At 33.1% G+C, this 26812-nt stretch overlaps 4 protein-coding genes across 6 annotated transcripts; 2 read left to right on the top strand and 2 right to left on the bottom strand.

Annotated features, from left to right (window-relative positions):
- The first annotated feature begins 2497 nt into the window (after positions 1 to 2497).
- Positions 2498 to 6237, top strand: LOC141668644 (putative pectin methylesterase CGR2). The gene is made up of 7 exons (XM_074475610.1): positions 2498 to 2654; positions 3447 to 3597; positions 3730 to 3769; positions 4017 to 4058; positions 4493 to 4867; positions 5141 to 5196; positions 5744 to 6237. Exons 2-7 carry the CDS (start codon positions 3475 to 3477, stop codon positions 5894 to 5896), a joined length of 789 nt encoding a protein of 262 aa, XP_074331711.1. The 5' UTR covers positions 2498 to 2654; positions 3447 to 3474; the 3' UTR covers positions 5897 to 6237.
- Positions 6238 to 8421: 2184 nt separating this feature from the next.
- On the top strand, positions 8422 to 11732 carry LOC141668643 (uncharacterized). 3 transcript variants are annotated; one of them, XM_074475608.1, is made up of 2 exons: positions 8422 to 8643; positions 9762 to 11732. In XM_074475608.1, exon 2 carries the CDS (start codon positions 9806 to 9808, stop codon positions 11516 to 11518), a length of 1713 nt encoding a protein of 570 aa, XP_074331709.1. In that variant the 5' UTR covers positions 8422 to 8643; positions 9762 to 9805; the 3' UTR covers positions 11519 to 11732. The 3 variants fall into 3 exon arrangements, with proteins under 3 accessions (XP_074331709.1, XP_074331710.1, XP_074331708.1); XM_074475609.1 differs by having other exon boundaries at positions 9759 to 11732; XM_074475607.1 differs by having other exon boundaries at positions 9732 to 11732.
- Positions 11733 to 15570: 3838 nt separating this feature from the next.
- On the bottom strand, positions 15571 to 17573 carry LOC141668642 (uncharacterized). The gene is made up of 2 exons (XM_074475606.1): positions 16881 to 17573; positions 15571 to 16436 (listed from the first exon to the last, which is right to left on the bottom strand). The coding sequence occupies exons 1-2, from the start codon at positions 17429 to 17431 to the stop codon at positions 15752 to 15754; spliced, it is 1236 nt and encodes a 411-aa protein (XP_074331707.1). The 5' UTR covers positions 17432 to 17573; the 3' UTR covers positions 15571 to 15751.
- Positions 17574 to 23638: 6065 nt separating this feature from the next.
- LOC141666354 (putative E3 ubiquitin-protein ligase ARI8) lies at positions 23639 to 25296 on the bottom strand. The gene has a single exon (XM_074472345.1). It carries the CDS (start codon positions 25265 to 25267, stop codon positions 23639 to 23641), a length of 1629 nt encoding a protein of 542 aa, XP_074328446.1. The 5' UTR covers positions 25268 to 25296.
- Between the last annotated feature and the right edge of the window lie 1516 nt (positions 25297 to 26812).

Here is a 26812-nt window from a genome sequence, read left to right as displayed (position 1 = left end):
CCGTCTCAAGAAGTTTTTAAATCGCAAAAATTAGTGGCCGAAATTACTTGACTTGTCGAGGTCTCTAGATTCTTGCATGTGAAATGACTTGTTGATATGTCTGAGATCTCTACATGTAGAAATGACTTATCGATATATCTGAGATCTCTATATACACAATTTGACTTATCGATATCTCTGAGATCTCTATAATAGAAATTGACTTGTCGATATCTCCAATTCTTCACATCTTCATTTGACTTGTCGATATTTCCGAGATCTCTACATGCAGAAATGGCTTGTCGATATCTCTGAGATCTCTACATGCAGAAATGACTTGTCGATATCTCAGGTTCTCTACATCTTCATTTGACTTGTCGGTATCTCTCAGACTTCTCTATGAGCCATTTAGGACTTCTCTACAAGTCATTTTGGACTTCTCGAGTGACTTTTCGATATAACTTGATCTGTGACTTGTCGATATCTTGACATGAAATATTTTTCATATAACAGTTTTATTCAACTCCAAGCTTCTACATCCTTTCTATGAGGCATGATCATGACTTGATCTTCTTCCAGGGTTTATTCATTAGCTTGAATCTGTTCACAGAAAAATCCCGGTCTAATCTTCTAACCATTTTAACAGACTCAAGAAATACAATTACATAATACAAAATTGATTATCAAACAACTTAATCTTAGGATTGTCAATGTGACTTAGTCCTGTTATCATTCAGGCATGTCTTGCACAATATCACCCATGAAGCCTCCTTTCAATGCTATTCCTCAACCATTTGGCTCCCAGATTCTGATTTTTTGCACCCTGCATGGTTCTCTTAACCATGTCCCATACTAATTTCCATGTTCGGGTATGCATACAGAATATCGGAGTCATGTTCTGAGTGCCCTGGCGTACCACACACAAAATAGAAGGTGCTCAAACTTTTATACTTGAATTCAACGGCTCCACTCTCCACCTTCTCGCTTAATCATCATATTTTTTCAAAGATTTATGAGTATCCATGGTAATTCTTATACGAGCATAAAGTTTCTAGCCTCCATTAACATTTGATGGATCTGACTTAACAAAACTATTAATAAAATTTTCAATACTTTGCAGCATTCGATCTGATGGGAGCCCATTTGGAATATAAACTTGAAGCTAGATATCCATTTGATTTAACTCAACTACCCGTGGATCTTCCTAATCTTTCAGTTAATGATCAATCAATAAATTATATTCAAAAGTTCAAGGACCTTCCTCGAGTACCTTTTTTAGATTTAACACATGATAAAAGACAAAAGAGTAATGATTTTCTCCCATATTATTAATCTCCTTATCCTTGGTCGCCATAATGAACCATAATGAAGCAAGCACATTCTGCATAACGTTATAATTGATTTTTTCTCTGTCAAGAAATGTCCAATCAAATTATATTTATCTTTAGCCTGATTAACCTCTGTTTTTACGACAACAACACCTTCCTCATCTTCTTCCTCTAATGTCAGCGTTGCATATAGTTCCTCCAAATTGATTGTCCTTGAAACCATGTTATTTTTAATCATCGTTGTATAATAAAATTAAGAAGTGAAAGATCTTGTTATATGTATAAGACTGACCTTGCCATATTAGCAAGATAGAGAGAAAAAGTTACAAGTCAGGACAAACAGTTTTTTTGACTTTGTTAAATGATGACTTCATGGCATGACTTATTGTTAGAATAATATAAGATCCTGGAAATGACCATTCTCTAACACCTTGAGATTTTAGAGTAACCGGTTGCTTGACATGGTATTAGAGCTCAGGCTGGCAGAGTACTCAGGTTCGATCCCTACCACCCCCAACATTTCTCACAATTTATGAGGGACACGAAAGGCAAATTTATTCCCCAAAGATGGGCGTCCGTGATCCACTTTTCGACCCATAAATGGGCTTTCGAGTGAGGGGGAGTGTTAGGATAATATAAAATCTAGGAAAGGGCCATTCTCTAACACCTTAAGGTTTTAGAATAACTGGTTTTCTTGATACTTATCAATATGATGGAGTCCAGACTTTTTTAGTTGGACGCTTCATTACGTGAAACATTAATTTCTCGATATGTATTTTTCTGAATTTATTGACATAACTATTTTTTATTTTTCAATATATCTCTCAAAATATTTTCCCCAAGATTTTATTATATGATAAGAATACTTTTTCAATGTAATACATAAACTGACTAATAAAAAATATAATTATAGGTTTGTTAACAAAAACTACGAAAATACTTTTTATGCCTAATATGCATAAAAAACAAATTTCTTATAAAAAAGAAGACACGAGTTTACTTTTAAAAAATACACAATATTATATATATAATAGATTATTTCCATTTTAAATACTTTTGTTATAATAAATGAACGGTCTCAAAAAAAAATTAAATCGCAAAATCTAATCGTTGAAATACGCATATCCGGTCAAATAAAATTTCGTATCCATCTAATTTTTCCTTGTAAATTTTAAAATCAAACGGACACAAGCTCATCTCACTCCACCTTCACCGACACTTGAAATCGAGTAAATATATACACAAACGCGCAAACAAAACTGTGTGTGTGTATATATCTGCTAGTGTGTATGCATAATCACACAGATCCAGATCCATCTTAATTGCAACATCTTCAATATTAGTAAAGTAATTATCTCTTTCTCCCATTCATTTTTTATGAATATATGGTTTTTTATTTAGTTTATATTGTTGTTTAATTGTGATTATTTGATTTGTTTGTTTTATTTATGCTAATTTTGAAGTTAATTAAAATCAGTTTAAGTGTTTAGCTATAATTCTCTTGTGTTTGTATATGAAATTGATGATGTAAAGGCTGGCTTAGTTAGTTAGTTAGTTAGTTGTATGTGTAATTTAGGAACTCAACTTACATTGTTTTTAGGGCTGATTGTTTTAATTTCGATAAATTAAGGTTGCGAGAATAGACGATAAGTTAATAGTTTGGGGATTATTAGGCTCTGTGTTAATGTTAGGGACAGGATAAATTTTTACTTGGTGATTATTAGGCTCTGGGATGATACGTGGGATAGTTTTTACGGAATAGACAATAAGTTAATATTTGTGATTGTCGGGACAGTTTTTGTGGAATAGACGATAAAATGTTACGAGTATATCAGCCTATGGTATGATGTTAGGGATAGTTTTTGCGGAGTAGAAGATAAATTTATATATGGGGATTATTAGGCTCTGGTATGATTTTGGGGACATTTTATGCGCAGTAGACGATGATTTAATACTTGGGGATTATTGGGCTCTGGTGTGATTTTAGGGACAGTTTTTGCAGAATAGATGATAATTTACTACTTGGGGATTATTAGGCTCAAGGATAATCTTCGTGATAGTTCTGTTTTTGTGGAATTTACGAAAAATTAATATTATTATGATATTAGTTTCTTAATCAATTATTGGAACATAATGCAGGGGTTGTGTAAATTTGTAAAAAAAAGCAATGTCGAGAAGGGCAGCAAGCACCTCTCGACGCTTTGCAGATGGTGGAAGCATTCCTTTCGTGGGCTCCTTGCACCCGAAGTCACGGCCTTCACCTCTAGTGTCTGTTGTGCTGGTAGTTGTAGTAAGTATCCTGTCTGTTAAAAGTTTATTAGATAGCAAAGTGAACTTTCACATGTGTCCTACCTACTAAGTATAAATTTTCTTTTTATGGTTTCAATTAGGTAATTGAAATTTATTTTCAAATAATTTTCAGGGTGCCTTGTTGGTAGTTGGCTATTTATATAGTGGCTCAGGTATGTGTTGGTTATATCTGTTGGGATGTTTTATATATACTGGTTTCGTGAAATCCTCTTTATTTCAAGAGAATGTTACGGCTATTCTGCTTGTTTAAAAAACAAAGGGAATCACCCTGCTATATACATTTTCCCAAAACAAAAATATAATGAACAATTGAACATATACTTCAACTCCGACCAATTTCATGTTAAAAGGCACAAATTATGGAATTTTATTCGTATTTGAAATTTTCTCCCATGTCAGGTGGAAGCAATGCTGGTAAAGAGGCTCTGATGAAACTTCAAGGTAACTTATGCTGATGAAACAAATATTTTACCTGTTTGTTCGCTAAGTTTGAATTTGATTGATTTTCCTGCCATTTTGCAATACCAGGGTACATAACTTAAAGTCTCTGACTTCAGCCTGGGACAAGAACGATGTGTCTGTACCAAAAATGCTTTAAGATATATTAAAGTGGTTTATGAACTTATATGTTGTGTCTTAAAATTCTTAGAAAAAAAACATTTTCAGTTCTTTTCGTTCTGGAACGAATTAGTTTTTCCACTTCAGTCCTGCAAAATTGTCTTCATCTAATAAGGATCCTACATATAATTGTTTATATGTACACAAAATATAGTATGTAAACTCCCTCTCCTTTTTTTCGCATGCTCGTGTATTTTCCAACTCTTGTTAAAAAACTTCATTATAACAATTGGTGTCGCTCTCGGATGTATATGCAGCCGGGGTTTCATGTTCGTCAGAAGTTCTGAAAGCACTACCTATTCTGAAGAAAGCATATGGTGACAGTATGCATAAAGTACTGCATGTAGGCCCTGAAACATGTTCAGTTGTATCAGAATTATTAAAAGAGGAGGATACTGACGCATGGGGAATTGAGCCCTATGATTTAGACGATGCGGATAGAAACTGCAAAAGTCTTGTACATAAGGGTGTTGTTCGTGTTGCTGATATCAAGTTCCCCCTTCCTTACAGCAGGAACTCATTCTCTCTTGTCATAGTATCCGATGCCTTAGACTACTTGTCGCCAAAATACCTAAACAAAACTCTTCCTGAATTGGCAAGGGTGTCTGCTGATGGTCTTGTTATTTTCTCTGGTAATTCCTGAACGCTTGTACGTTTTATATTTTATAATCCAGTTTAGCTATACTCTGTTCAGAAGTGCAAATGCATACTAGGCCATCAGGCATCTGGGTTGAAGCTGAACCGTGTTGCATGTTAGTGACATACTTCACTATATCCAGTTGTCTGTAGAATATTAAATTATCTGCATTCTACAGTGCTAGCATTCACAAATTTGAATTTTTTTGGACATTTTTTTGTATATTACTGTTAAAGCTCCCTTGAATTTATTATATTTCACACGGCAGGTTATCCAGGACAGCGTAGAGCAAAAGTAGCAGAGTTGTCCAAGTTTGGTCGTCCAGTAAGTACATATATTTCCTTTCCTCTAATTAAAGCAGAGCTATCCAATTTCTATGAGCTTACTAATAGCATGTATGATGGACAGATAGTCGGATATGGGTTTTTTATTTTATTTTTCCACACTCTGCATAAGTAACACATTCCTTTCAAATTTACTACTTATTGAAATACGGACCTTTTTGGACAATTTTTAGTTTTCATAATACCCCAAAATAAGAACTAAGAGGTAATGGCAACATAATACTCAATATGCCTATCGGTTACTTGTGACATAGCGTATCAGAACTCTTGAGATAAAAAAAGTATTAGAACTTGATAGCAGGTTACTAAACCTGCTATTGCATTTGAGCTATATCTAGATGTTTGAACTTGGGCTTGGATACCATGCTAGTAAAGATATTAAATATACACACTTGATACGGAGTCCCATCAGCGTACATTATTTTCTAAACTATCGTGTTCTTGTAGATAAACTACATTTGTCGGTACATATTTTATACCAAAAATAGTTGTGAAGAATAACATGCTCCTCTATTTTTCTTGTGAAGGCCAAGTTACGAACCACGTCATGGTGGGTGAGGTATTTTGTCCAGACTAGCCTGCAAGAGAATGATTCCGTCATTAAAAAATTTGAGCAGGCATCAGTTAAAAGGTCATACACCCCCGGGTGCCAGATTTTCCACCTCAAATCACACAAGTAAATGTTTACAAACACCGATCTTTCCTTCCAAACGACATTCTCAAGTTCTTTAGCCTCATCAGAACATTATTGATAACCTTTTGTTTATGAATCAAACTGTCGGAAACTACCAGTTGAAGATTTTGTTGGCCTAAGTTACCATGTAGTAATGCTCTAAACTAGGTCAGTGCTCTAAACTAGGTCAGTGTGCTAGTACTGCTACCTACGGCTCTGCTTTTTTTTTTAGTTCCAAAATTAGTGTACACTGAGACTGTTTAGAATCATTATTTGTTGTTACAATTTTATGGATGAATGATGATTGTACAAAGTAACAAAGGTAATAATTAGTTAATTTATTTATCATTTCCATGAGTTAAATTAGTTGATAATTCACGATATAAATAATATATGATCTTTGTTAAAATTATTAAATTAATAAACATATAAACAACTTCGCTCAAAACAAGGGTGAAATTCTGAAAAGGCATATATTAACTATTTAGATTAAATTACGTATCCGCTGGTTTTATTTAGAAAAATTATAATATTATAAAAATTGATAATTGGAAGAGTACCGATTAATTAATCGGAGAATCGAGAATTAATAATAAGGGTAAATCGGAGAAAAAATATGAAAATATGTCTCAAATGTCACCATTCTATATATTTAAATATTTAAATGTATTTAATTCAAAATTCTTATTTTATTTTCAATATACCGATCAATAAAAATATATAAGAAATTAATCGGTAAAATCTGGAATTTTTAGAAATATGCGAAAATGTAAAAAAGGTAAGTGACATTTATAGTGAAGGACATCTATTATATATATAATAGAGCAAATAAGAGGTTGGGTGAGATAATTTATTCAAAATTACTAATTTAGCCCTCATTAATAAATAGAAATAATTGCCAAATTTAATATCATGTATTAATTACACCTAAATCGTTATTACTCCTCATTAATAAATACAAATATTTGTCATATTTAATAACATATGTTAATTACACCTAACTCATTAATATTAATAATTTATATATGTTATCATTTATCATTGAAAATTAACAACCTATAATTAGATATCTAAAATTTATTAATAATTTTCTATATATATACTAAATTCTTGTTTTTTTTAAGACTCTATATAAAATAAATTTATTTTCAGCAAATAAAATTAATATGTTAGTTAATCTAAAAATGACAATATTAATGTATCAAACATTAAACCCAATAAATATAAGAGATATTCTGTTTGTATACTAATAAAAGAGCGGGTTATGGGGGTTATAATAAAATTGAGATTCTTATTATATGTCCAACACAAATATAAACTAATATTTGTTTGAAGATTTTGAATATATATGATGAAACATTAAAATATCAAGTTCATTACGGTTACATCAATATTTTACAATAGTAAGGTGAATCATTTTTATTAAATCAACCAGTTTAAAGATTTTTTCAAAGGTATAAGTAAATAAGTTAAAAGATTACTGCAATGTTACAGAAATCAACAATTTCGCTAATAAATTGCTAGAAGGCAACCAAACGATATTATAGAGCAAAATCGGAGCATACAACATTTTTGCCAGTTTCGATCAAAATCGGCCATTTTCTTGCAAAATCGGCAATTTTCCGGTCAAAACTTGATGAACCAAACATACGATTTGAGGCTTTGAAGAGAAGAAAAGTAAGAAGAAATATACTCAGCATTGAGTTGGTGAAGAGAGACAATTTTAAATGAAGAAATCAGATGGCCGCCGAATGGAAACTGGAAAGATAAGAGAAGAAGAAGAGACATTCGTAAAGATAATTAAGACTCTTATTATTTTAATGAATAATGCATACAAAATAATGTTACAACTTGGTATGGATGTACAAATGATAACATGAAAATTTTACACATCTCACGTATAATTATTTTACTTATATATTTTAAAAGAATATAAAAAAATATGTCTGATTTTATTTCGATTCAAACATTTAGATAAATTCCCGATTTTTGATAAATCGCAAATCGGTAGTTCAACCGATTTAGTCCAATTTTCAATTTCCATAACCATAAATTACTGACCTAATTATTAATATATTTATCATAAAAATGATGTATATTGAAAAATGTATTCATATTGTCAACTGTACAATATTATATTCAATATGTCGACTTTCATGTTCAATCATTACATTTTCTACTATGGAAAGTAAGAATTAACTCATATTCATTGTATTTTGTATCACTAATTGCACCATGTAAACAACTATAGTAACTCTTTAATTAGCTCCATAATTTCATTTTTATGAGTTGTAATTATTTTAATGAGAAATGCGTGTTTTCATTCGTATTATATTTTGATCGTATATTTCGATTTCATTGTTGCATATTCAATTCATTTTGATAAAAAATATGTGAGATATGACATCGATCTCGATTCCATAAAATAATATCTTTAGTTAATCGATTCATCAGGAAGCAATATAAATATATCATCGATAATTACAATCAAAATAACATTAATTCACGTAAATATAAACATTAAACAACTGCAAAAAAATCTGGTCTCTATAATCTTGTTTTTGGATCCACCACGGCTGTCAAACCCAACCCTCAGCACAATTGTTTTGTTTCCACAAAAAGTCACAACCATTTCACTGATTACAAGAAACTCACATTCCTTTGTCTAAATATAGATACATATCTTTGTGTTTATATACTCACATTCCTAGTTTCCACTTGAGAAAGCCTCTTCAGTTGATTCAGCTTCTCCAGGTATGTTCTTGTCTCTCAATTTACACTTAACTGAAAATTGTATGTCTATATGTACTGAACTGGGTTTTGAATTTTAATTAGTAAAGTGAAAGTTTGATTCTTGGGGTTGTTTATGAAGTGGTATTTGATATGGGTTTTGTGTGTTTTGTGAAAAAGATTTGATCTTGGTGACCAATTTGATTCTTGGAGTGTTAAAAGAGTGTTAGTTGATGTGGGTATTGTGTGTTTTGTGAAAAAGATTTGATCCTGGTGACTAAATTGATTCTTGGAGTGTTAAAAGAGTGTTAGTTGATGTGGGTTTTGTGTTTTTTGTGAAAAAGATTTGATCTTGGCTACAAATTTGATACTTTGGGTGTTAAATGAGTGTTATTTGATATGGGTTTTGTGTATTTTGTGAAAAAGATTTGATCTTGGCCACTTAATTGATCCTTAGGGTTTTAATGGAGTGTAATTTGAAATGGGTTTTGTGTATAATGTGAAAAAGATTTGATCTTGATCACAAAAGATAAGTGGTGTATCTGTCTGTGTGACTATGAATTTCACTGAGTATAGGATATTGTTTAGGGTTTTCAAGAATTGACCTTTTGTTCCATTGTTAGGTAATTCAGTCATTGTCTTCTACATTTTGTTCAAGCTGCTTTTATGTAATTGTGTGCTAGATGCTGACAAGAAGTTAAAGATAGGATTTTTTTTAGGACTTCGGCAGTTAATCTTGGATATGAGTTCAATGTGGATATTAGAGTGAACTTATCTAGGTAGTATTGAAGAATCCAACATTGTGGGAATGTTAGCTGAATTACTTTTTTCAGAGTAGTTGTACTTATCATTTGCTCTTCCAAATTGGTTTTGCCTGACCTATAGTAATAAACTATCTAACTTTATTGGTGATAACTAGACGATCTATATTTAATTATGAGATGGTAATAGAACTCTATTGTTACTTAATGGGAGTGTAATTCCCTTTTACGCTGGTTATCTTGGTTTGATATTTGTATCATGTATTGGTTCTTTCTTTTTGTTTGTGCTATTATAATAATTAAGCCAGAAGGTGGATCTGTTTGTTGACTCTCTTCATTTGCTTTTTTTAGGTTTTAAAACAAAATTTTGTTTCGTAGCAGGTTTCTTTTGCTCGTAAATCGTTCGGGGAAACTACATTGCGAACATGTACAGACATTCACCTCACAGGCATCAGAAATCCAAAGGTTTCAGGTTGAAGCACGTGCTTCAAATATGTGTTTTAGTTGCTGTTTGCTTTTGGTTGATTTACCAGGTCAAGCACTCCCATGATAAGAAAAAACAATTTGATGAAAATGATGGAAAAACTTCACGAGATATGGAGATGGACAATGCAGTTTTGAAATTGGGAAGGAAGGACCTTAATCCACAAGAAAAGGGTCCAAACAAGGATCTTGAGAGTCATGATGAAGAAGCTGAAGAAGAAATTGTGGAAGAAGATAAGAATGAAGAAGAAAATGGAGAGAAAGATAAGAATGAAGAAGAAATTGGAGAAGATAAACATGGAGAAGAAATCGAATTAGAAGATAAGCATGAAGAAGAAAGCGAGGAAGAAGATAAGCATGAAGAGGAAACTGGAGATGAAGACAAGAATGAAGAAGAAACCGGAGAAGATAAGCATGAAGAAACTGGAGAAGATGACAAGAATGAAGAAGAAACCGGAGAAGATAAGCATGAAGAAGAAACTAGAGAAGAAGACGAGCATGAAGAAGAAACCGGAGAAGAGGACAAACTTGAAGAAGAAACTGGAGTAGAAGATAAGCATGAAAAAGAAGAGCAAGAAGAAGATGTTGAAACTGAAGAAAAAGGTGAAGAAGTTGGTGGAGATGATGGCGTAAACGAGCAGGAGCAAAAGAAAACTAATTCCAGTAATAATCAAGAAGAGGAGTTAATAGAAGAAAACAAGGAAAAAGAAGACACCGATGAGAAGGAAACAGAAGATAAATATGATGACGATAAGGATTCTCAACAAAAGAATGACAGTTCAATAGAAGACCATGATCATGATGAAAGATCTAAAAATACTCGTGAAGCACGTGAGGAACATTACAAGGGAGATGACGCTTCTAGTGCTGTGTCCCATGATGGGCAAATCACAAGCAGTGAAAATATAATTGGACACATGGAGAACCAAGCTAGTACAGAAGAACATAAAAATAAGACCGAGGAAGGCAATGCTGGTCAAAATACTACAGATGTTAATGAGCGTGAGGTGGAAGCAGCTGGGAATGGAAATTTAACCTCCAATGTAGAAAAGAGTTCTAATGGTCAATTAGAAACAAAAAATAATACAGATCCTCAGGACTTGTCTGTAAAGAACGAAACAGAGATTATCATGCCGGATTTAAGTCATTCACTTATTGTTACTGACGGAAATGTAACTGCCTCTGAAGGAACCAACGTTGAGACCCTTGTCATTGAACAACCCGATAACTCTACGGTAGCTCTAGAAAATGCTAAATTAGATTCAAACTCGTCAGATGCCACGCCTACTAAGAACATGGAAGAAAATTCAGTAGTGTCCAGAGATTCCTCTACAACTTCTGAATTTGTTTCCTCAGAAACTCTTGTGCAGTCCAATGTATCAGCCAAAAACAAAGATGGCTCTGAGTCTACTACAACCGTGGAAAGCACCGATGAAGTTGGGAATGAGAATCCGGAAAACGCCGAAGGAACAGAGGGAACATATGAAAACTTAGAATCGTCTAATACTGAAGATACAGACGAAGTTCAACACGATTCCATTGATTCCTCTGATTCATCTATCCCTGTGGATGACAAAGAGAATCACATAGATCTTGATACTTTACCAGATATTAGAACAGAGGGAACCAACAGTGAAGAGGTTGCAGAAGAGTGATAATTTAACTCAGGTTTTTTCTGCACTCCTCAAGTTTCAATTTTTAATTTTTCTCCATGTTTGCTTCACGTTATCTCATTTTTTTAGAGCAGTACATGTTTGTTGTGTGCGATGTCAGTCAGCATATCGTTAACAGAATTGCCTTTGCTAAACCGTGGGTAAATGAATATAGTAGATAACTTATTATCTGTATAATATATTCAAGTTTTCTAGATATTATCTGTTAGTCATCATCCTTTGACTTGGAGCAGGAACTGTAACATTGCCTGTTTGCTTGTCTCGTAAAGTTTTCTGGTTACTTGCTACATAAATTCAAGTGTATTCGCTACCTCTGCGGATAAACTTTGGCATTGAAATCAAGAGTTTTTTTTATTGATAATTAATTACACATGCACACTCCAGTAGGCACAGCTCTTTGTTCCTGCAAGGGAGCAAGAGCTCAACCACTGCACCATGAAATCTAGAGTTTCGTAGTGTGTTATACTATGTGGCATATATTACGCATTATTAGCTGAATATCACAGAACATATACAGCTCGAGCATCTGGTAATAATTGATGTGATACAACTAGAGAATCGCATAGAAAACATATTTGGGCAACACCAGCAAAATCATTTAAATGTGCATGATACAGCTTGCATATTTGCTCATTATTGGTTTAGTTGACTCACAAGCACAAGAAAATAAACATTTATCTGATATTAAATGTTTCAATTATTTCGTTATCCATTAGAGACTTTTGCATCTAATCTAGGGTTTATGTTAGGTAGTGTTAGTATTTATTTGATTATAAAAATTGTTTTATATAAATTATCGCTTATATCAGCTTGTTAAAATGTTTTTTAATTTTAATGGGTTTCCGCTTTGTCAAATACTAGCATGCAGGAATTAAGAATGTACAGAAATAATCCAACGAACTGTGGTTCTAAAAATTTCCGGATTTGACCGATTAATTCTTACAAGCGTTTTTCGGATTTGATTTTTGAAATGCGATTAATAACTAATATGTTTAGGTAACGATTTATATATTATATTTTAATTTTAATATATCTTATTAATTCTCCGATTAATCATCCGGAATAATTTTGGGTGTAGGATAAATTTAACCTATTTTTATATAAAATTAACAAAAATGATCAATTTCTGAAAAGTTGGACAACTTTAGTTGATGGGATAATCAAGTTTCAGTGAAGTATTCAATTTATATGAGAAAACCAACTGTCTGTATCCCATCATTTATGTTACTCCCTCTGTTTCATTTTAATAGTCGTTTGACTTTTCTGCACTCATTTCAAAGTGTTTTGACCGCATAGTTAAAATAATAATTTTTAAAATTTTCCTTTTCTGAATAAAAATATATAACTTAAAATTTTATTAACAAAAGAAAAATTTTAAAAATAATAATTTTTACTATGCGGTCAAAGCATCTTGAAGTATGTGGAGAAGAAACAGTTAAAATGAAACAGAGGAGTATACAAATTGGGATATCCAACATGAAATACTCAACTATCAGTGGAGTATGTTATATAAAATGGGATTATAAATACGATAGAGGAAATGAATATGCGGGCCCGGGATGACCTCAAACATTTAGTTGGGCTTAAGATGTTTTTAGTAAAGGCCATTAGGCCCATCACCTTGCTTTCATAAATATTTAGTTGGGCTTTAGATATTCAGTTAATTTTAGCAGTTGGACCAATTAGTTTACATGATGAAAACATGACAAAATCTCTTTTGGGCTGAAAAATACATTTTCTTAACTTTTTATGTTTATAGCCCATTAACGGTAGGTTGATAAAGTAAAATTCGCTTCATAGTGGATTTTAAAATTTTATTTTATTTTAAAATAATATATTAAAATTTGTAATTTATTTCTAACAACCTTCTTGTTACCATAAACCCGCCATCACACAAATATAACCTACAAATTACATTTCTGGTTGGGTCAAAATGTTCAAAGAATTGTCCGTAAAAAATCAACGCTCATTTTAAATTTTGATTATAAAATCTGGACTTTCTAGTATTCAGTCAAAATTTGATCCGGATCTTTCAAAGAGCTTGGAGCTGTAATTCGAGTTAAGCCGATTATTTATAGGACGAGTTTGAGTCGTGTGACAACCCGGGGACGAGTCTTTTTCGATAACCGGGGCAAATCCTGATTACGAGTCCGAAATAAGCCGAAACATACTTCACGAGTGCAACCAACTTGGCTTAACGACTAGTCCATCACAGGCCCCAAAAGATCATGATTTGTTGGTGCACATAGTAGTAATACTTTGTCTTATAAACTGAACAGACGTCCCAAATCTCCTCGATATGGGACTGGGGTGTTACAAACTCCCCCATTTAAACTCCTGACGTCTTCGTCAGGCCCGAACAGACAGCCCATAGGACCATAGGACCAAGATCATACCTCTCTAGCCATTGTGGGATAATACCGGCTGGCTTCGTGTCCCCACCTCCGGACCTCTTGTCATTGTGGGATAATACCACCAGCCTTCGTGTCCCCACATCCGGCAACTTGATGCATCAAGCTTTCGAGAGTCGGCTCTGATACCATATGTGACAACCCGGGTCAAATCCCGAGTCTTTTTCGAAAATCGAGTCAAGTCCTGATTACGAGTCCGAAATCAGTCGAAACACACTGTCCCGAGTGCAGCCAATTTGGGTTAACGACTAGCCCACCACAGACCCCCAAAAGAATATGATTTGTTGGTGAACATAGTAGTAATACTTTGCCTTATAAACTGAACAAAAGTCCCAAATTTCCTCGACGTGGGACTGAGCTGTTACAAGTCGTCTAATAAAACCGAATTCAGCCGCTCTTGTTTAAGTTAAACGGGTTCAAAACTATAACCGAATCCGACTTGTTTAATAAACAAGTTGAGTCAAGTTTATTCGTTAACCAAACGAGCCGAGTCGGGTTTGGTCGATAATTAAAAATATAAAAAATTAAGTAAATTTCAATATTTAAATTATAAAAATAAATTTTAACAAATATTCATTTGAAATTATAAATGAGCTCAAATTCGAGCTAGAATGGACAGTCGAGACAGTTTTACAAATTCGAGCCAAGTTTTAATCTCGTTCAAAACATGCTCGGCTTATATACTTGACTTGATTCATTTAACTAAACGAATTCTAAATAATGTTCAAATTTGGTTTGCATACGAGTTCGAGTCGAGTATTATTAAATGAGTTCGGGAATTAATACTTACACGCCTCTAATTACACTATGATTTTTCAAATTGCCATTATAATGTGTGAGAAAACAAACTACACAAATTTAAACAGCCAGAGTGTCGGTGGATTACAGCATGATGCACCAGACATAAATTTATAAAACCCTTTAAATACTGTCCTCTTATCTTGTTTTAAATTTCGAATATTCAAAATAAAGTTAAACAGTACTCTATAAAATACAGTAATAATAATGGGTGCAAAATGCCACTGCCATTATTATTAAAGTGAATCATTGGATCTCTCACTCACTCACCTAGAATCCAATGTTTGCCAGCTTACACAACACCAATTCCATCACTTTTCATTCACTGCTCGCCAACATAGGATTCCAACACAACTCATTCTTCTTAACAAATCCCTCATCTCAAGGTTGTAACCTCGTGTATCGGTTTCGGTTTTCAATTTTTCGGTTTCAGCTTGATTTTAAACGATTACCGTCACAACTTCAGTTTCGGCTTCAAAATCTTAGTTACCCAGACTCTTCATTTTGCTTCGACTACCCGTGTCGGACACTCGATACTCGGATATGGATATGGATACTTGGACACTTATTATAGGTCAAAAACATGTAAATTTTTCGGAATATTGCCGAGTCTCCGTGTCCGACACCCCTATCCGAGTCCGGATAACATAGTTCAGAATTAGTTGCTTTCTTGCTTAACCCTACTATTCATATGACGAAGATCGAAATTATGTTTGCAAAATGTTAAATGTTTGATTTTCCCGTCTCTTCGTAATTTAAACATCCGATGGATTAAAAAGGAACAAAACAGTATGTTACGAGTTCGAGTTTCAGCAAAGACGGAAATTGATTTGAAACTCTGCCTTCTAGACAAAAGAAGGATTTTATATACTCTGTCAACTTCTGTACACTCGAGGAAAAATCACGTAACAGCCAAAATTGCTGTTAGATGTAATCAAGAAATCAAAGAACAATGCACCTAAATTGCCTAACTACAAACAAAATGAACTGTAAAAAATCATTCTCATCAATCCTGATTCGGCTGTCTCAACTCCTTCCTGAGCTTTGTAGAGAACGAACTACAAGCGTCCATGCTCAGATTCATCGCTGCTGCCAACGCGACGAAAGCAGCAGCATCCTCCGTGCACGTGACGTGGTTAACACTGACCTCGACTTCAGGCTTGCTACATTTTCCGCCACTTGTTACAGTAGATGACATTACAAAACCTCGATAGAGCAAATGTGCCCATGATCCTGATCCCCCGTCCGAAAAGGATCCTGTCCCTGAATCAAAACTGCTGCTAGGAGTGCTCAGTGGGGAGGGACCAGGACTAGTGTTATCAATAGTGAATTTTCCGTCTTTTTTGGTGTTCAGTGTGGAATTTGTAAGAGTTATTGCATCGATGCCATCGGGAAAATGTTCAAATCGATAGCCTAACTGATCTCCGTTTTCTAGCCAGGCCTCAAGACGGCCCCAAGGCTTCCAGGTTGATTGACCAGGCTGGAGAATGAGCCAGGCTCCTGGATTCGATTTGCTGACCTTGTTCGTTCCGCTTGATGGGACAAATGGTGTCACCATTGATGCAGTAGCCACAGGTGACCCTGAGAGATCATGGATTGTAATTGACCATCCTTTTCGCTCTTTCGGGCCTTGTTCTTTCTTGCTGCCACTTAGCCAGCTTCTTGACTTGCCTGATTCTGACAAAGATGATCTGTGTAACAACATTGCGTAAACTAATTTAGATACAATATCAAGAAACAAATATCATACTTAAGTGCACAATTACATGATGATCCAATTCCAATTGGCACTTCACATACCAATCTACCTTATAACTAACTTATAAATAACTTCTAAGTTCACGATAACAGACTTGCAAGTACCAGGTAACTTATAAGTTGACGATAACAAACTTGCAATTACTAATAAACTACATGAACTAGACAAACACACATCCCCTATCGTTCCAGTTCCTGGGTTCGATCCTCGCTCGTCACGAGAATTTATGAGAACAGATACTCAATCGTAAGGCTATAAACCATATTTGTCAAAAAAAAACAAACGCACACTACAAAGTGCAAACCATGTAGCTACGGGAGTCTTGTGCACTGAATACGAAACAAACAGAAAACTAAATCGAAAGCAAAAGACTAACCTTGATCTTAAGCTGCGATCATTGCCACCGGAGTTTTTAAACCCAAACTTGCAAGTAAAAACAGCTTGTCTAACATTGCCATTAACCTGAAACACTTGAGGACTACACTCAGGCTTGCCATCAAACTCAAACACGAATCTGGGATCGGGTTCAACACGAACATTCAAACACAACTTTATGTTCTTATCAACCTCAACCCACCCATCCTTCACTACACAAACCTTATTCTCAACTCCTTTCAAATCCACAACAACACTCCCACAAAAATTCTCACTGAACATCCCACAACCTAGCTCTCTCTTATAGATCTTGATCTTCAAACAACTAGGGCTTTTCGATTTCTCACGTAGTTTCTCAAACTGCAACTTGTTTAAGCAGAACGACGCATGATCATGATCATTAGCCTGTTCTAAAGGTATGTTCGAGATTTGAGTAGCGAGATTCTTGATCTTCATCTTGCAGTAAAATGAAGTGTCTGAATTTTTCGAAGTACTCGAATACTTGACAGCCAAGTTTTTTACTACAATCCGCACAAAAGGACACGGATCCATTGCAAAAATAAGGTTCTTGTTACTCAAGAACCAACTGCTCAGAACTCGACAATTTTGTACACGACACGAAAACTCGAGATAGAGATATGAATGAGTGGATGTGGGGAAGAGAAGTAATGCAGACAGAGGAATGGAGAAGAGTGTATAAATATATGGATGTGGAGTGAATGGTAATGTAATATAATAGCTGTGAGCACGTACGCAAAAGCTAAGATGACAGCTGAGAAATTCGCATCTCTGTCAAGTAGCTAATAATTTAGGTATAATTTCAATTTTTTATTTTATTTCTTTCCGGATCAGTTTATTGTCAATAAATGTGCAGATGTGCATGAACTGTAACTAGGTAATTTAATATTTTAATATAAAATAATATATACTAAAAAGAATAATCATGAGCTAATTATGCACCTTTTTAAGAAGAAAATTCGCATATTTTAGCATCAACGGTCCAAAATACCAGATCCGGAATGTAAGGTCCAAAATATCGACGGAATACATATTTTGGAAAGAAGTATCTGAAGTTACAGAAGACATGAGTTTCATGATAAGTATTTCAAGAATTCATGTTTCCACTTATTTTTTTAAAAAAGATTTGTACAAGACACACATTATGTACATGCATATTATAAGTATTACAGAAATACTTATTCAACCTTAATTTTTCTTTTTTAATATTTTTTTCATTTTGCCAACTAAAATCTACTGTCCATAATGTTTATAATTTTTTTATTGGTTCAAAATATTTGTCCACTTTAATTGTTTGCACACATATTAGGTACATTAACTATAATGTTGCATAATATTTTTCTAAATACAAATTTAAATATAATTTTTTTTTAAAAAACAAATTTTAAAATAATTCATGTAATTATGTGATATGATGAATGTACTTAAAATATGTACACATATTAAAGTGAACAGATATTTTGAAAGAGAGAGCATTGAATTTCAATAATTTTAATTTATTTCTTGAGAAAATTCTATACTAATATATGACTTTCTAAACTTTTTTTCGTAAATCACTAAATCTCAACTTAAATATGCGAGATTTCATACCCCCTTTGTCTAATTATTTATAAAGTTAGAATCGACAACGTAATAATTTTCAAAAAAGCTCCCAAAATTGTTTACAAATACTGAATTCTCATAATGTCACTGACAATAAGCCTTCCTCATTAATATAAATTTCATAAATAAAATGATGTCACGTCATCCTTTCGGGAACATCCGATAAAATTAGAACGATACGGGAATATGATGTCACAAAAATGGTCCGGTCTATTTATCTAAAGTAAGTGATTGATGTGCAAAATGTTCAAAGACTACAGCTGTTGTTGGTTAATGGAGTTTGGGGTAAATTTTGGAATGTAGTCTTTATCAAATACATTTGGGTCCCATTGCCGTATCAGCCACATTTCAATCTCAATCTCAGTTTCTTTTATCTTCTACGTTAATGGCATTCTTCTGTGTAACGTTCTTTGCCAGCGAGCTCAATCTGTATTATCCATGTTACCAGCCGGCTAAATTAGATACATGTTAATTAGAGATATTCAAAAAATCCGAAACCCGAAATTCGATCCGATCCGGAAAAAAAATCTGAAAAACCCAATTTGGAGAAAAACCCGGTCCAGTTCGGCCCGGCCCACAAGTCTTAAATGAATCTCCTTTTTTTCTCGAAAATCAGGCCCGACCCGAAATCTGAAAAGCCCCTGGATAAAAGTCCGGATTTAAAAAAGCCCGGATAAAAAAAGCTCGGATAAAAGTCCGGGTCGAACCGGATAAAAGCCCGGGTTTTTTGAAAAACCCTGGTTTTTTAAAAATCCAGATTAAAAAACCGTTTTTTTTTATATAAAATTTGAAAATATTCAATACTTTTTATGAATTTTTAAATATCATATTATAATACTAAAAACAATTAAGGTATATATGATTATTTATATATTATATTAAAAAATAATTATTTATTTCAGTGTCTAAACTACTCTATCTAATATACCAAGATATTAGTTTCTCCGGTATTTAAACTACTTATAATTCGAGTTATAAAATATTATAATATTTTTTTAATATATAAATAAAAAGCCCGGATAAAGCCCGGTTCGGCCCGATCCGGCCCGGCCCGCGGGCCTAAAACGGGTCTTATATTTTTTAGGAAGCCCGACTTGGCCCGACCTGACCAGATTTTTTAAAAAGCACGACCCGATCCTTTAAAAAAAACCGGGTTTTTTAAAGCCCGGATAAAGTCCGGTCCGATGGGTTTTTTGCGCATCTCTAATGCCAATACGGCAATATCCTAATTAGTTAAAATATTTATTTTACTAGATCTTCTCGTGTGTATATACGATATATAGTTTCTCTAGGTTCTTAACATTTCAAATGAAAAGTTCAATACATATTTTAAAATTTTTATCCAGTACTAGCCCTAAAACCCGTGCGATGCACATATTATTTTTAATATTATACTTTTTTGAATTTAATTTGAACTAAAAATTTTAAGCTCTGAAATTTATTTATTAGAAATTTTCGATAATATGATTTTATAATTATTTTAAATATGCATGTGTATAATTTAGTAAAAGTTTAGTTTTTAAAGAAATATCACTGATTGCAAGATTTAATTTTGTTGAAATTCATAGGTGTGTTTACAAAAGATAATTATGTTTTAATTAAAAGATAAATTTAGGTCACAAATTAAACAAATTATCTTTACTTTGATATACTGAACAAATCTAACTAATTATATTGAAATTTATTTTGGTTTAATTTGTTTAAACACGAATCAATGATAAAAAGTTAATGTATCAATACAAAAATTATTAACCCGAATAAAAGTACGTATTATTTTATTTTATCCGGTATAGGTATTTTCTTATTTTAATTTTGATTTATCACGAATCATTTGTATAATTTTTTTGTATTTATTCATATTAGTCCTACGCAATTATACTGGCTAAGGAATCATCTCTATTTTTATTTTATTAAAAATAGTTTTGAATATTACAGAAATTGAAAAAACCGGTAATTATATAAACCCAAACATTCCACACATAGATCTGCAATCAAACTTTTAATATTTCGGCTATTAGGGTCGGATCTTAATCATCCCACAATCTTAAGCCTACATTATATCTAACAACAAATTAGGTTGACTTTAATTTTATCTTAACAATAATCAATAATATAAAAGTTGCCTTTAATTTTAATTTAATTTTAGTTTTAGCGTAGGTCAATAATATACATTATTTTGTTTTAGCCCTAGGCCTGTTATATCAACCATCTAATTATATTTATTTTGTTTTTAATTTTATTATAGCTCTTGTTAAATATTATTTTATTTTAAATTAAATAAATAACATATTTTATTTTATTGTGATGACATTATAGCGACCAACACATTAAGTTGTAGCCCGGTTTGATAATATTATTTTTAGCTAGATCGGTAGTTTTTATTATATTGTCTTATCCTAAGGTAGCAAATCTGTTTTAGTCTCAGACCCGTTACGTCAACCAAATCCTACCTAATTTATTATATTATTTTAATTTAGAAAAATAAAAAAGGTAACATGTTATAACTGAAAACGATTTTTATTTCTTTTTCTATTATAATTGGATTCCTAAGACTAATAAAACTTTTAAGTAAAATAAAGATAATTCAGTAAATTCAGCGTGTACCAAAAAACAGGTAAGGTACCGTACCAAAACTTTCAATGTTTCGTCTTTTATATAATAGTAATAGATAATTTCATAATTTATTTTTAAGATTTTTTTTGAATAAAAATTTGAATATTTAATTTTTAATAATATTAAAAATTAAATTTTGATATAAAATAGTAAATTTAATTTTTTTAAATAATACTAGTAATTTTAGTTTTGATTTTCATTATATAGTAATAATGTCAATATTTTATAATTCTACAAAAAAAATTTAAAAATAAATTTGATTACATACTTAAATTTATTTTAGTAGAGTTATAAAATTTTAAAATAATGAAATGGGGTATATAATAAATATTTAAGTTTAAATTAAGAGGTGGTTAAAAGACGTAAAGTGTAATTACCTCAAAAAATAATTGTTTGCGAATAATCGTATTGCGCATACCCGAATATTAATTTATTTGCACGAAAATGGCTAAACATTTATTTAAGCCAATGTGATAAGTAAATATTTTTAAAGTAATCGGTATAGTGACTCATGATCCATTAAGTCCCGCATAACGTTGTTTCAAATTTAAGAATAAAATATAATTTGACTGCCCCCAAATAAAAGAAAAACTTAATTTCATTTTTAATCAAAGCACTCGTTTATATAAACCTAGGAAAATATGAGGAATAAATTCTTCTTAAGAAATTTATTTTGAGTGTACTGATATTAATTTTGTTGAAAATGTGCAGCTATGATTTGTGACTTAGGCCATCATGATTTTCATGCTCCTTAATGTAGACAACTTTTTTTTTGTTAATCCCGTGTTCAGATTAGCTTTCGCCCACCGCAACTAATCTGGAGGAGTACTAGTACACTCGTACCCACCGAATATGACAAATCACTCTTACTTATGTGATCTTGAGGTGATAAGCCCCTAAAGTCAAACTCTAAACCAATTAAGACATCCGGGGCAACACTGGCAATGTTGCAGACTTACAGACCAGGGATTAACATTAAGAATGCGTATGAGGGTTTTAGGTGTGCTGCTGCAGTTCTTCAGTGTCTGGTGACTTAACTTTTCGATTAGCAGTTCAGTGACTACGCGTTTCAAGAAGGTGGTTTGCAGCCAATTACGGTCACCCTCTGTCGATAGAATCGACATGCTCAAATCCTTTCCCTTTTCTAATTAACAAGAAAGAGTGCTTAACCTGCCTCTATGGTCATCTGAAAGACTTGTAGGGGTGAAGCTGGATACGCCGTACGCGACCTTTGTGTTAGAATAATATAAAATCCTGGAAAGAGCCATTATCTAACACATTGAGGTTTTAGAGTAACTGGTTCCTTGACATGGTATCAGAACTTTGAGTAGTGCAGGCGACGATTCTACATTATGCAACGAGTTGAATATAAGTGGAAAGAAGCAAGTTGACCAATCAATTAAAAAAACCAGCTAGAGCAGCAGACAACTGAGAAACTGAATGACAAAAGGCTTACTTTAGGTGCACTGCAGAATGCAGATGAACAAAAAGTGCAAAGGATAACTAAAAGATGCTTTAGAAAACCAACTACAGAGCAGGAGTTTGAGAAACACAAAGATTGCAGAGGCCTAAATCAAAACAGTCACCCGTCGAATATTCATGTGTTCAAGATGCATGTTTCGAGTTGGCCTTCATAAATCTTGGGGGCAAAATCGAATTTTTTCCAACACTAGCAACAATTAGCGTTGGAGTTACATTCTAAATAGAGGCCAAACGAAAAGAAATGCTAGAACTAAGGTAGCATGAATCTACAGATATAGCTACTTACTACTATGTTAAAAGTCTGATTAAACACTAGCCTAGAACATCGATGATATAATTACTAGATGGTGCTTTCGTTTGCTGAACTGAGTCCTCTAATGTAATGTACTCTAGTTGTTTTGCTTAATTCATTCTACTATTAACCCAATACAAAAAAGTTGTTCCCCGTGATAAGAGAAGGAGCAGTAGTGATGATAAAGGGATTGCGTAGGAGGTTCATAACCATAGGATCAAGATTTGGAGATTGAAGAGAAGGGGGGGGGGGTGTCGATAGTTGTGCTGCACCGAGTATTGTACCGAGCAGTATAGCAAGTAAAATCAAGCTGAGAAACATAAGCACGAATAGAAATTGCAGAATCTTTACTCCAGAGGTAGAAAGAATATCGCTTCTGTGAAAGTTAACAGAGTAGAGTCTTTAAGTTTCTCGGTTTTCCTTACTGGTTACTGGAAACAACTTAGTAGTAGATAGGTTTTATCATCTGTCTTTTCTTTCTTTTTTTCTGCTATCATGTTCCTAAATTGCAGTAACAATCATCTCCTAACTAATTAGAAAGATAGATCTAGTTCAAATAACATAAATAATCAACATCTGTTCATAAATTGTTACCAGGAGCATTGTGAAAATTGCCAGACAATATAGCATACAACCAAGATAAGACATAAGATTCGAGTTCAGGAGATATTAGAATAAAAACATAAAAAGAGTAGCAACTACTAACTGATTGTTTGGTATTTTTCGGGATTTTGCAGAGTAAGCTTGCTTCGTTACTGGAACTCCTGCCACTTCAATTTTGGGCGCGCCCCTAGTAAGCACTGATAGCATACGTTATGCTCGAATTCATTCTTGTACGTGCATTTGTCACACACCCAGGTCTCTTCATCCAATGGAGTATCGTCAGCTTCTGAAAGACCATTCTCGAGTCCTTTAAGGAAGTGCGCGAAATATTTTCCAGTTATATCAGTCAGCTTTCTAAGCTCGTCAAATTCATCTGAATCACCATCACCGCCAAGGTATATCTGCAGCTTATTCTCAGCACATTCATGGAGTTTCTCCAAAGCCTCCTCTGCATTACCCTGTAAATACTCAAAAAGATTTGTCTTCATCGAAACTTCAAATGGCATGAAATATCCATATGCATAAGTCCATTTCAGCACTTGCCTACACTGAACAATCTGCTTCCAGGCTTCTGTAACAAATTTCAAATGCCTTTCTCTCCTATCATCACATTGCTCCTCTCCAATTTGCGAAAGTGCTTTAGTTTTAATCTCCTGCAAATCCGCTAATGCTTTCTCCCTCGACTTCTGATTTGCATCCCATCTCTCATAATAATGAGAATATCTCCGAGCTCCCACTCTAGCCATCTCCTCTTCACTTTCCCCCATCTTAACACTCTCCTTATAAGCATTACACGCCTTGAAATCATGTCCTTCCCACGAGCCTCGACATATCCAACAGAACTCATAGTTACAAGGAGGCTGACAAATCATGTGCATACATCCACTATCTTTCTCAATAGGTACATTACACTTAGGACAAGCCTTAGTATTAGCAACTAACCAGGTCTGAGAACCATTCTTCAAAATCCACTTCCTCACCGTCTCACATTCAACCGGATGATGATAATCCACATCACAATTCCAGCAAAAACTCCTCAGACACTTGCAAGTAACACCAAAACTCTCACTCCCTACTTCATACTCAATAGCACATTCGCAGCCCGGAGCAGGACACCATTTGATTTTCTTGTTACTTTCAACATAAGATCTAACCAAAAACCTCTTATACTTCCTCTGATCATCCTCAGACACCAGCAAACTAACCCTATCTTCTCCTACAACAGCACGACAAGACGGATCAGGACATCGTAAAATCAAGCATCCAGCACCATCATTAATAGCTGAACTAACATACCCCTTCAAACACTCACCACAAAAACTATGACCACAAAACCCTACACAACTTTCAAACCCTGCATCATAAACATAAAACTCAAAGCATATACCACATCTTATCAATTCCCCGGGTTTACGTGATCCGACAACAGGCTGTTTAATCAAACCAACGGATCCTCGTACTGCATCCTCATCATTAAACCATGCCTCTTGCGCTTTATCAACATGCCACGTGTAGTTTTGTAGTAAAATACAAGCAGCAACTTTTGGTACAGACAAGGCAGTTGAAAGTAGTGCAATATCATGTTCTTGATGTTTCTCTATATCATCTTTTGTCAAAACTCTATAATCTTTCGAAATTATATTTTTCGTGGATTCATCATCATAAATCTCCATATCATCGCCCTCGTCTTCGTCTTCTTCTTCATATTCGACGTAATCTTCATCATAATACGGATCATTCTCCTCATCAGAATATGAATAATCCTCCCCACAATCCATATTTGTTAGAATAAAAATATTTACTAAACCCTAGCTCGCATGTAAGCGAAGAGCAGGAGAGAATATATAGAGATCTATTTATACAAGTACATTGTATCTGATTTTCGAGGAGGTGTAGGATTCGTTTTCGTTTTCCTTGTCCTTATGAAACTAGGATTTCTTTACCTTGGGCCTTTGGGCTTTGTCCACTAAATATTTATTTTAGAAAAAATATTCTTCCTCCGTCTATCTCGTATGTTAACATTGGCCCTTCCAATTATTTATATTTAAAAAAATTCAAAAATAGTAAAACTTTTATAATATAAAAAATAACTACATCCACTAATTCTTTCCGGTATACCCACTTATATATATAATATTAATCGATTCCACTAATTTATTCATTTTTTTATCTTTCTTAATTTTCGTGCCCAACCCAAATATAAACAAATGGGAGGGACTACTCTTTAAATTTGTTATTATATTCTTCACCTATAATTACCGTCCAGATTTTTTTATCCAAAAGTTTAGTTCTATACCGCCAAAACAATCATCAACCATTGATTTGGTATAGTTAAAAATAGATGATTATCTTATTAAAATAAGTATATTATTAATACAATTATAAATAGGAAATGATAATATTTTTCTACTACTATTCAAACACCAAATGCGATACGATATTCTAATACAATCCTAAATAAAATATGAGTAGAGATTTAACAAATCATAAATATAAGAGGAATACATTGTTCAACTCCTATTCAAACACCAAAATACGATACAATCATATAACAGTTAATGAAAATATGATTAAACATTCGATTATATAACTATAATAATACAATTCCGCATCCGTATATTTATCAATACTAGCCTAAAATTTGTGCGATGCACAGATTGTTTTTGATATTATATAATTTTTAAATTTAATTTGAAGTGAAAATTTAAATCTCTGAAATTTATTTATTAGAATTTTTTGATAATATGATTTGATAATTATTTTAAATATGCATGTGTATAATTTAGTGAAATTATAGTTTCTAAAGAAATATCACTAATTGAAAGATTTAGTTTTATTAATATTCATAGGTGTGTTTACAAAAGATAATTATATTTTAATTAAAAGATAAATTTTAGCTCACATCAATAGTAAACAAATTATCTTTACTTTGGTATTCCGAACAAATCTAACTAATTAATTTCTTTTGTATTTGAACTTTGTTGCATTTCTGATTTCGTGATGTACTTTCATACTTGGCTGACACTTGAATCTACATTTGTCATTTTCATTTTCTGAATGGTGTAAAAGTATTTGAACTTTTATATTAAGGCAATTTGGATATCTGGATTTGAGCAAATGTTTATGTAATATATGAGTGATGATGTCAAAGATCACTAGAGATAACAATGTCATTAGTATCTCTGATCAAAGTATGAAGTAAGCCAAATGAACATCTAATCTGAGTAGGAGATTAATGAATTGTTATTTTTAGTAATTAGTTAAGCTTGGGGCCAACCCTAAGTAAGTTATATTGTTATCTAAATTTGTAATTTGTACTTGTA

The sequence above is a fragment of the Apium graveolens genome, chromosome 6, assembly GCF_009905375.1.
Source record: "Apium graveolens cultivar Ventura chromosome 6, ASM990537v1, whole genome shotgun sequence".
Taxonomy (NCBI): domain Eukaryota; kingdom Viridiplantae; phylum Streptophyta; class Magnoliopsida; order Apiales; family Apiaceae; genus Apium; species Apium graveolens.
This window is presented reverse-complemented; position numbering and strand designations above follow the sequence as displayed.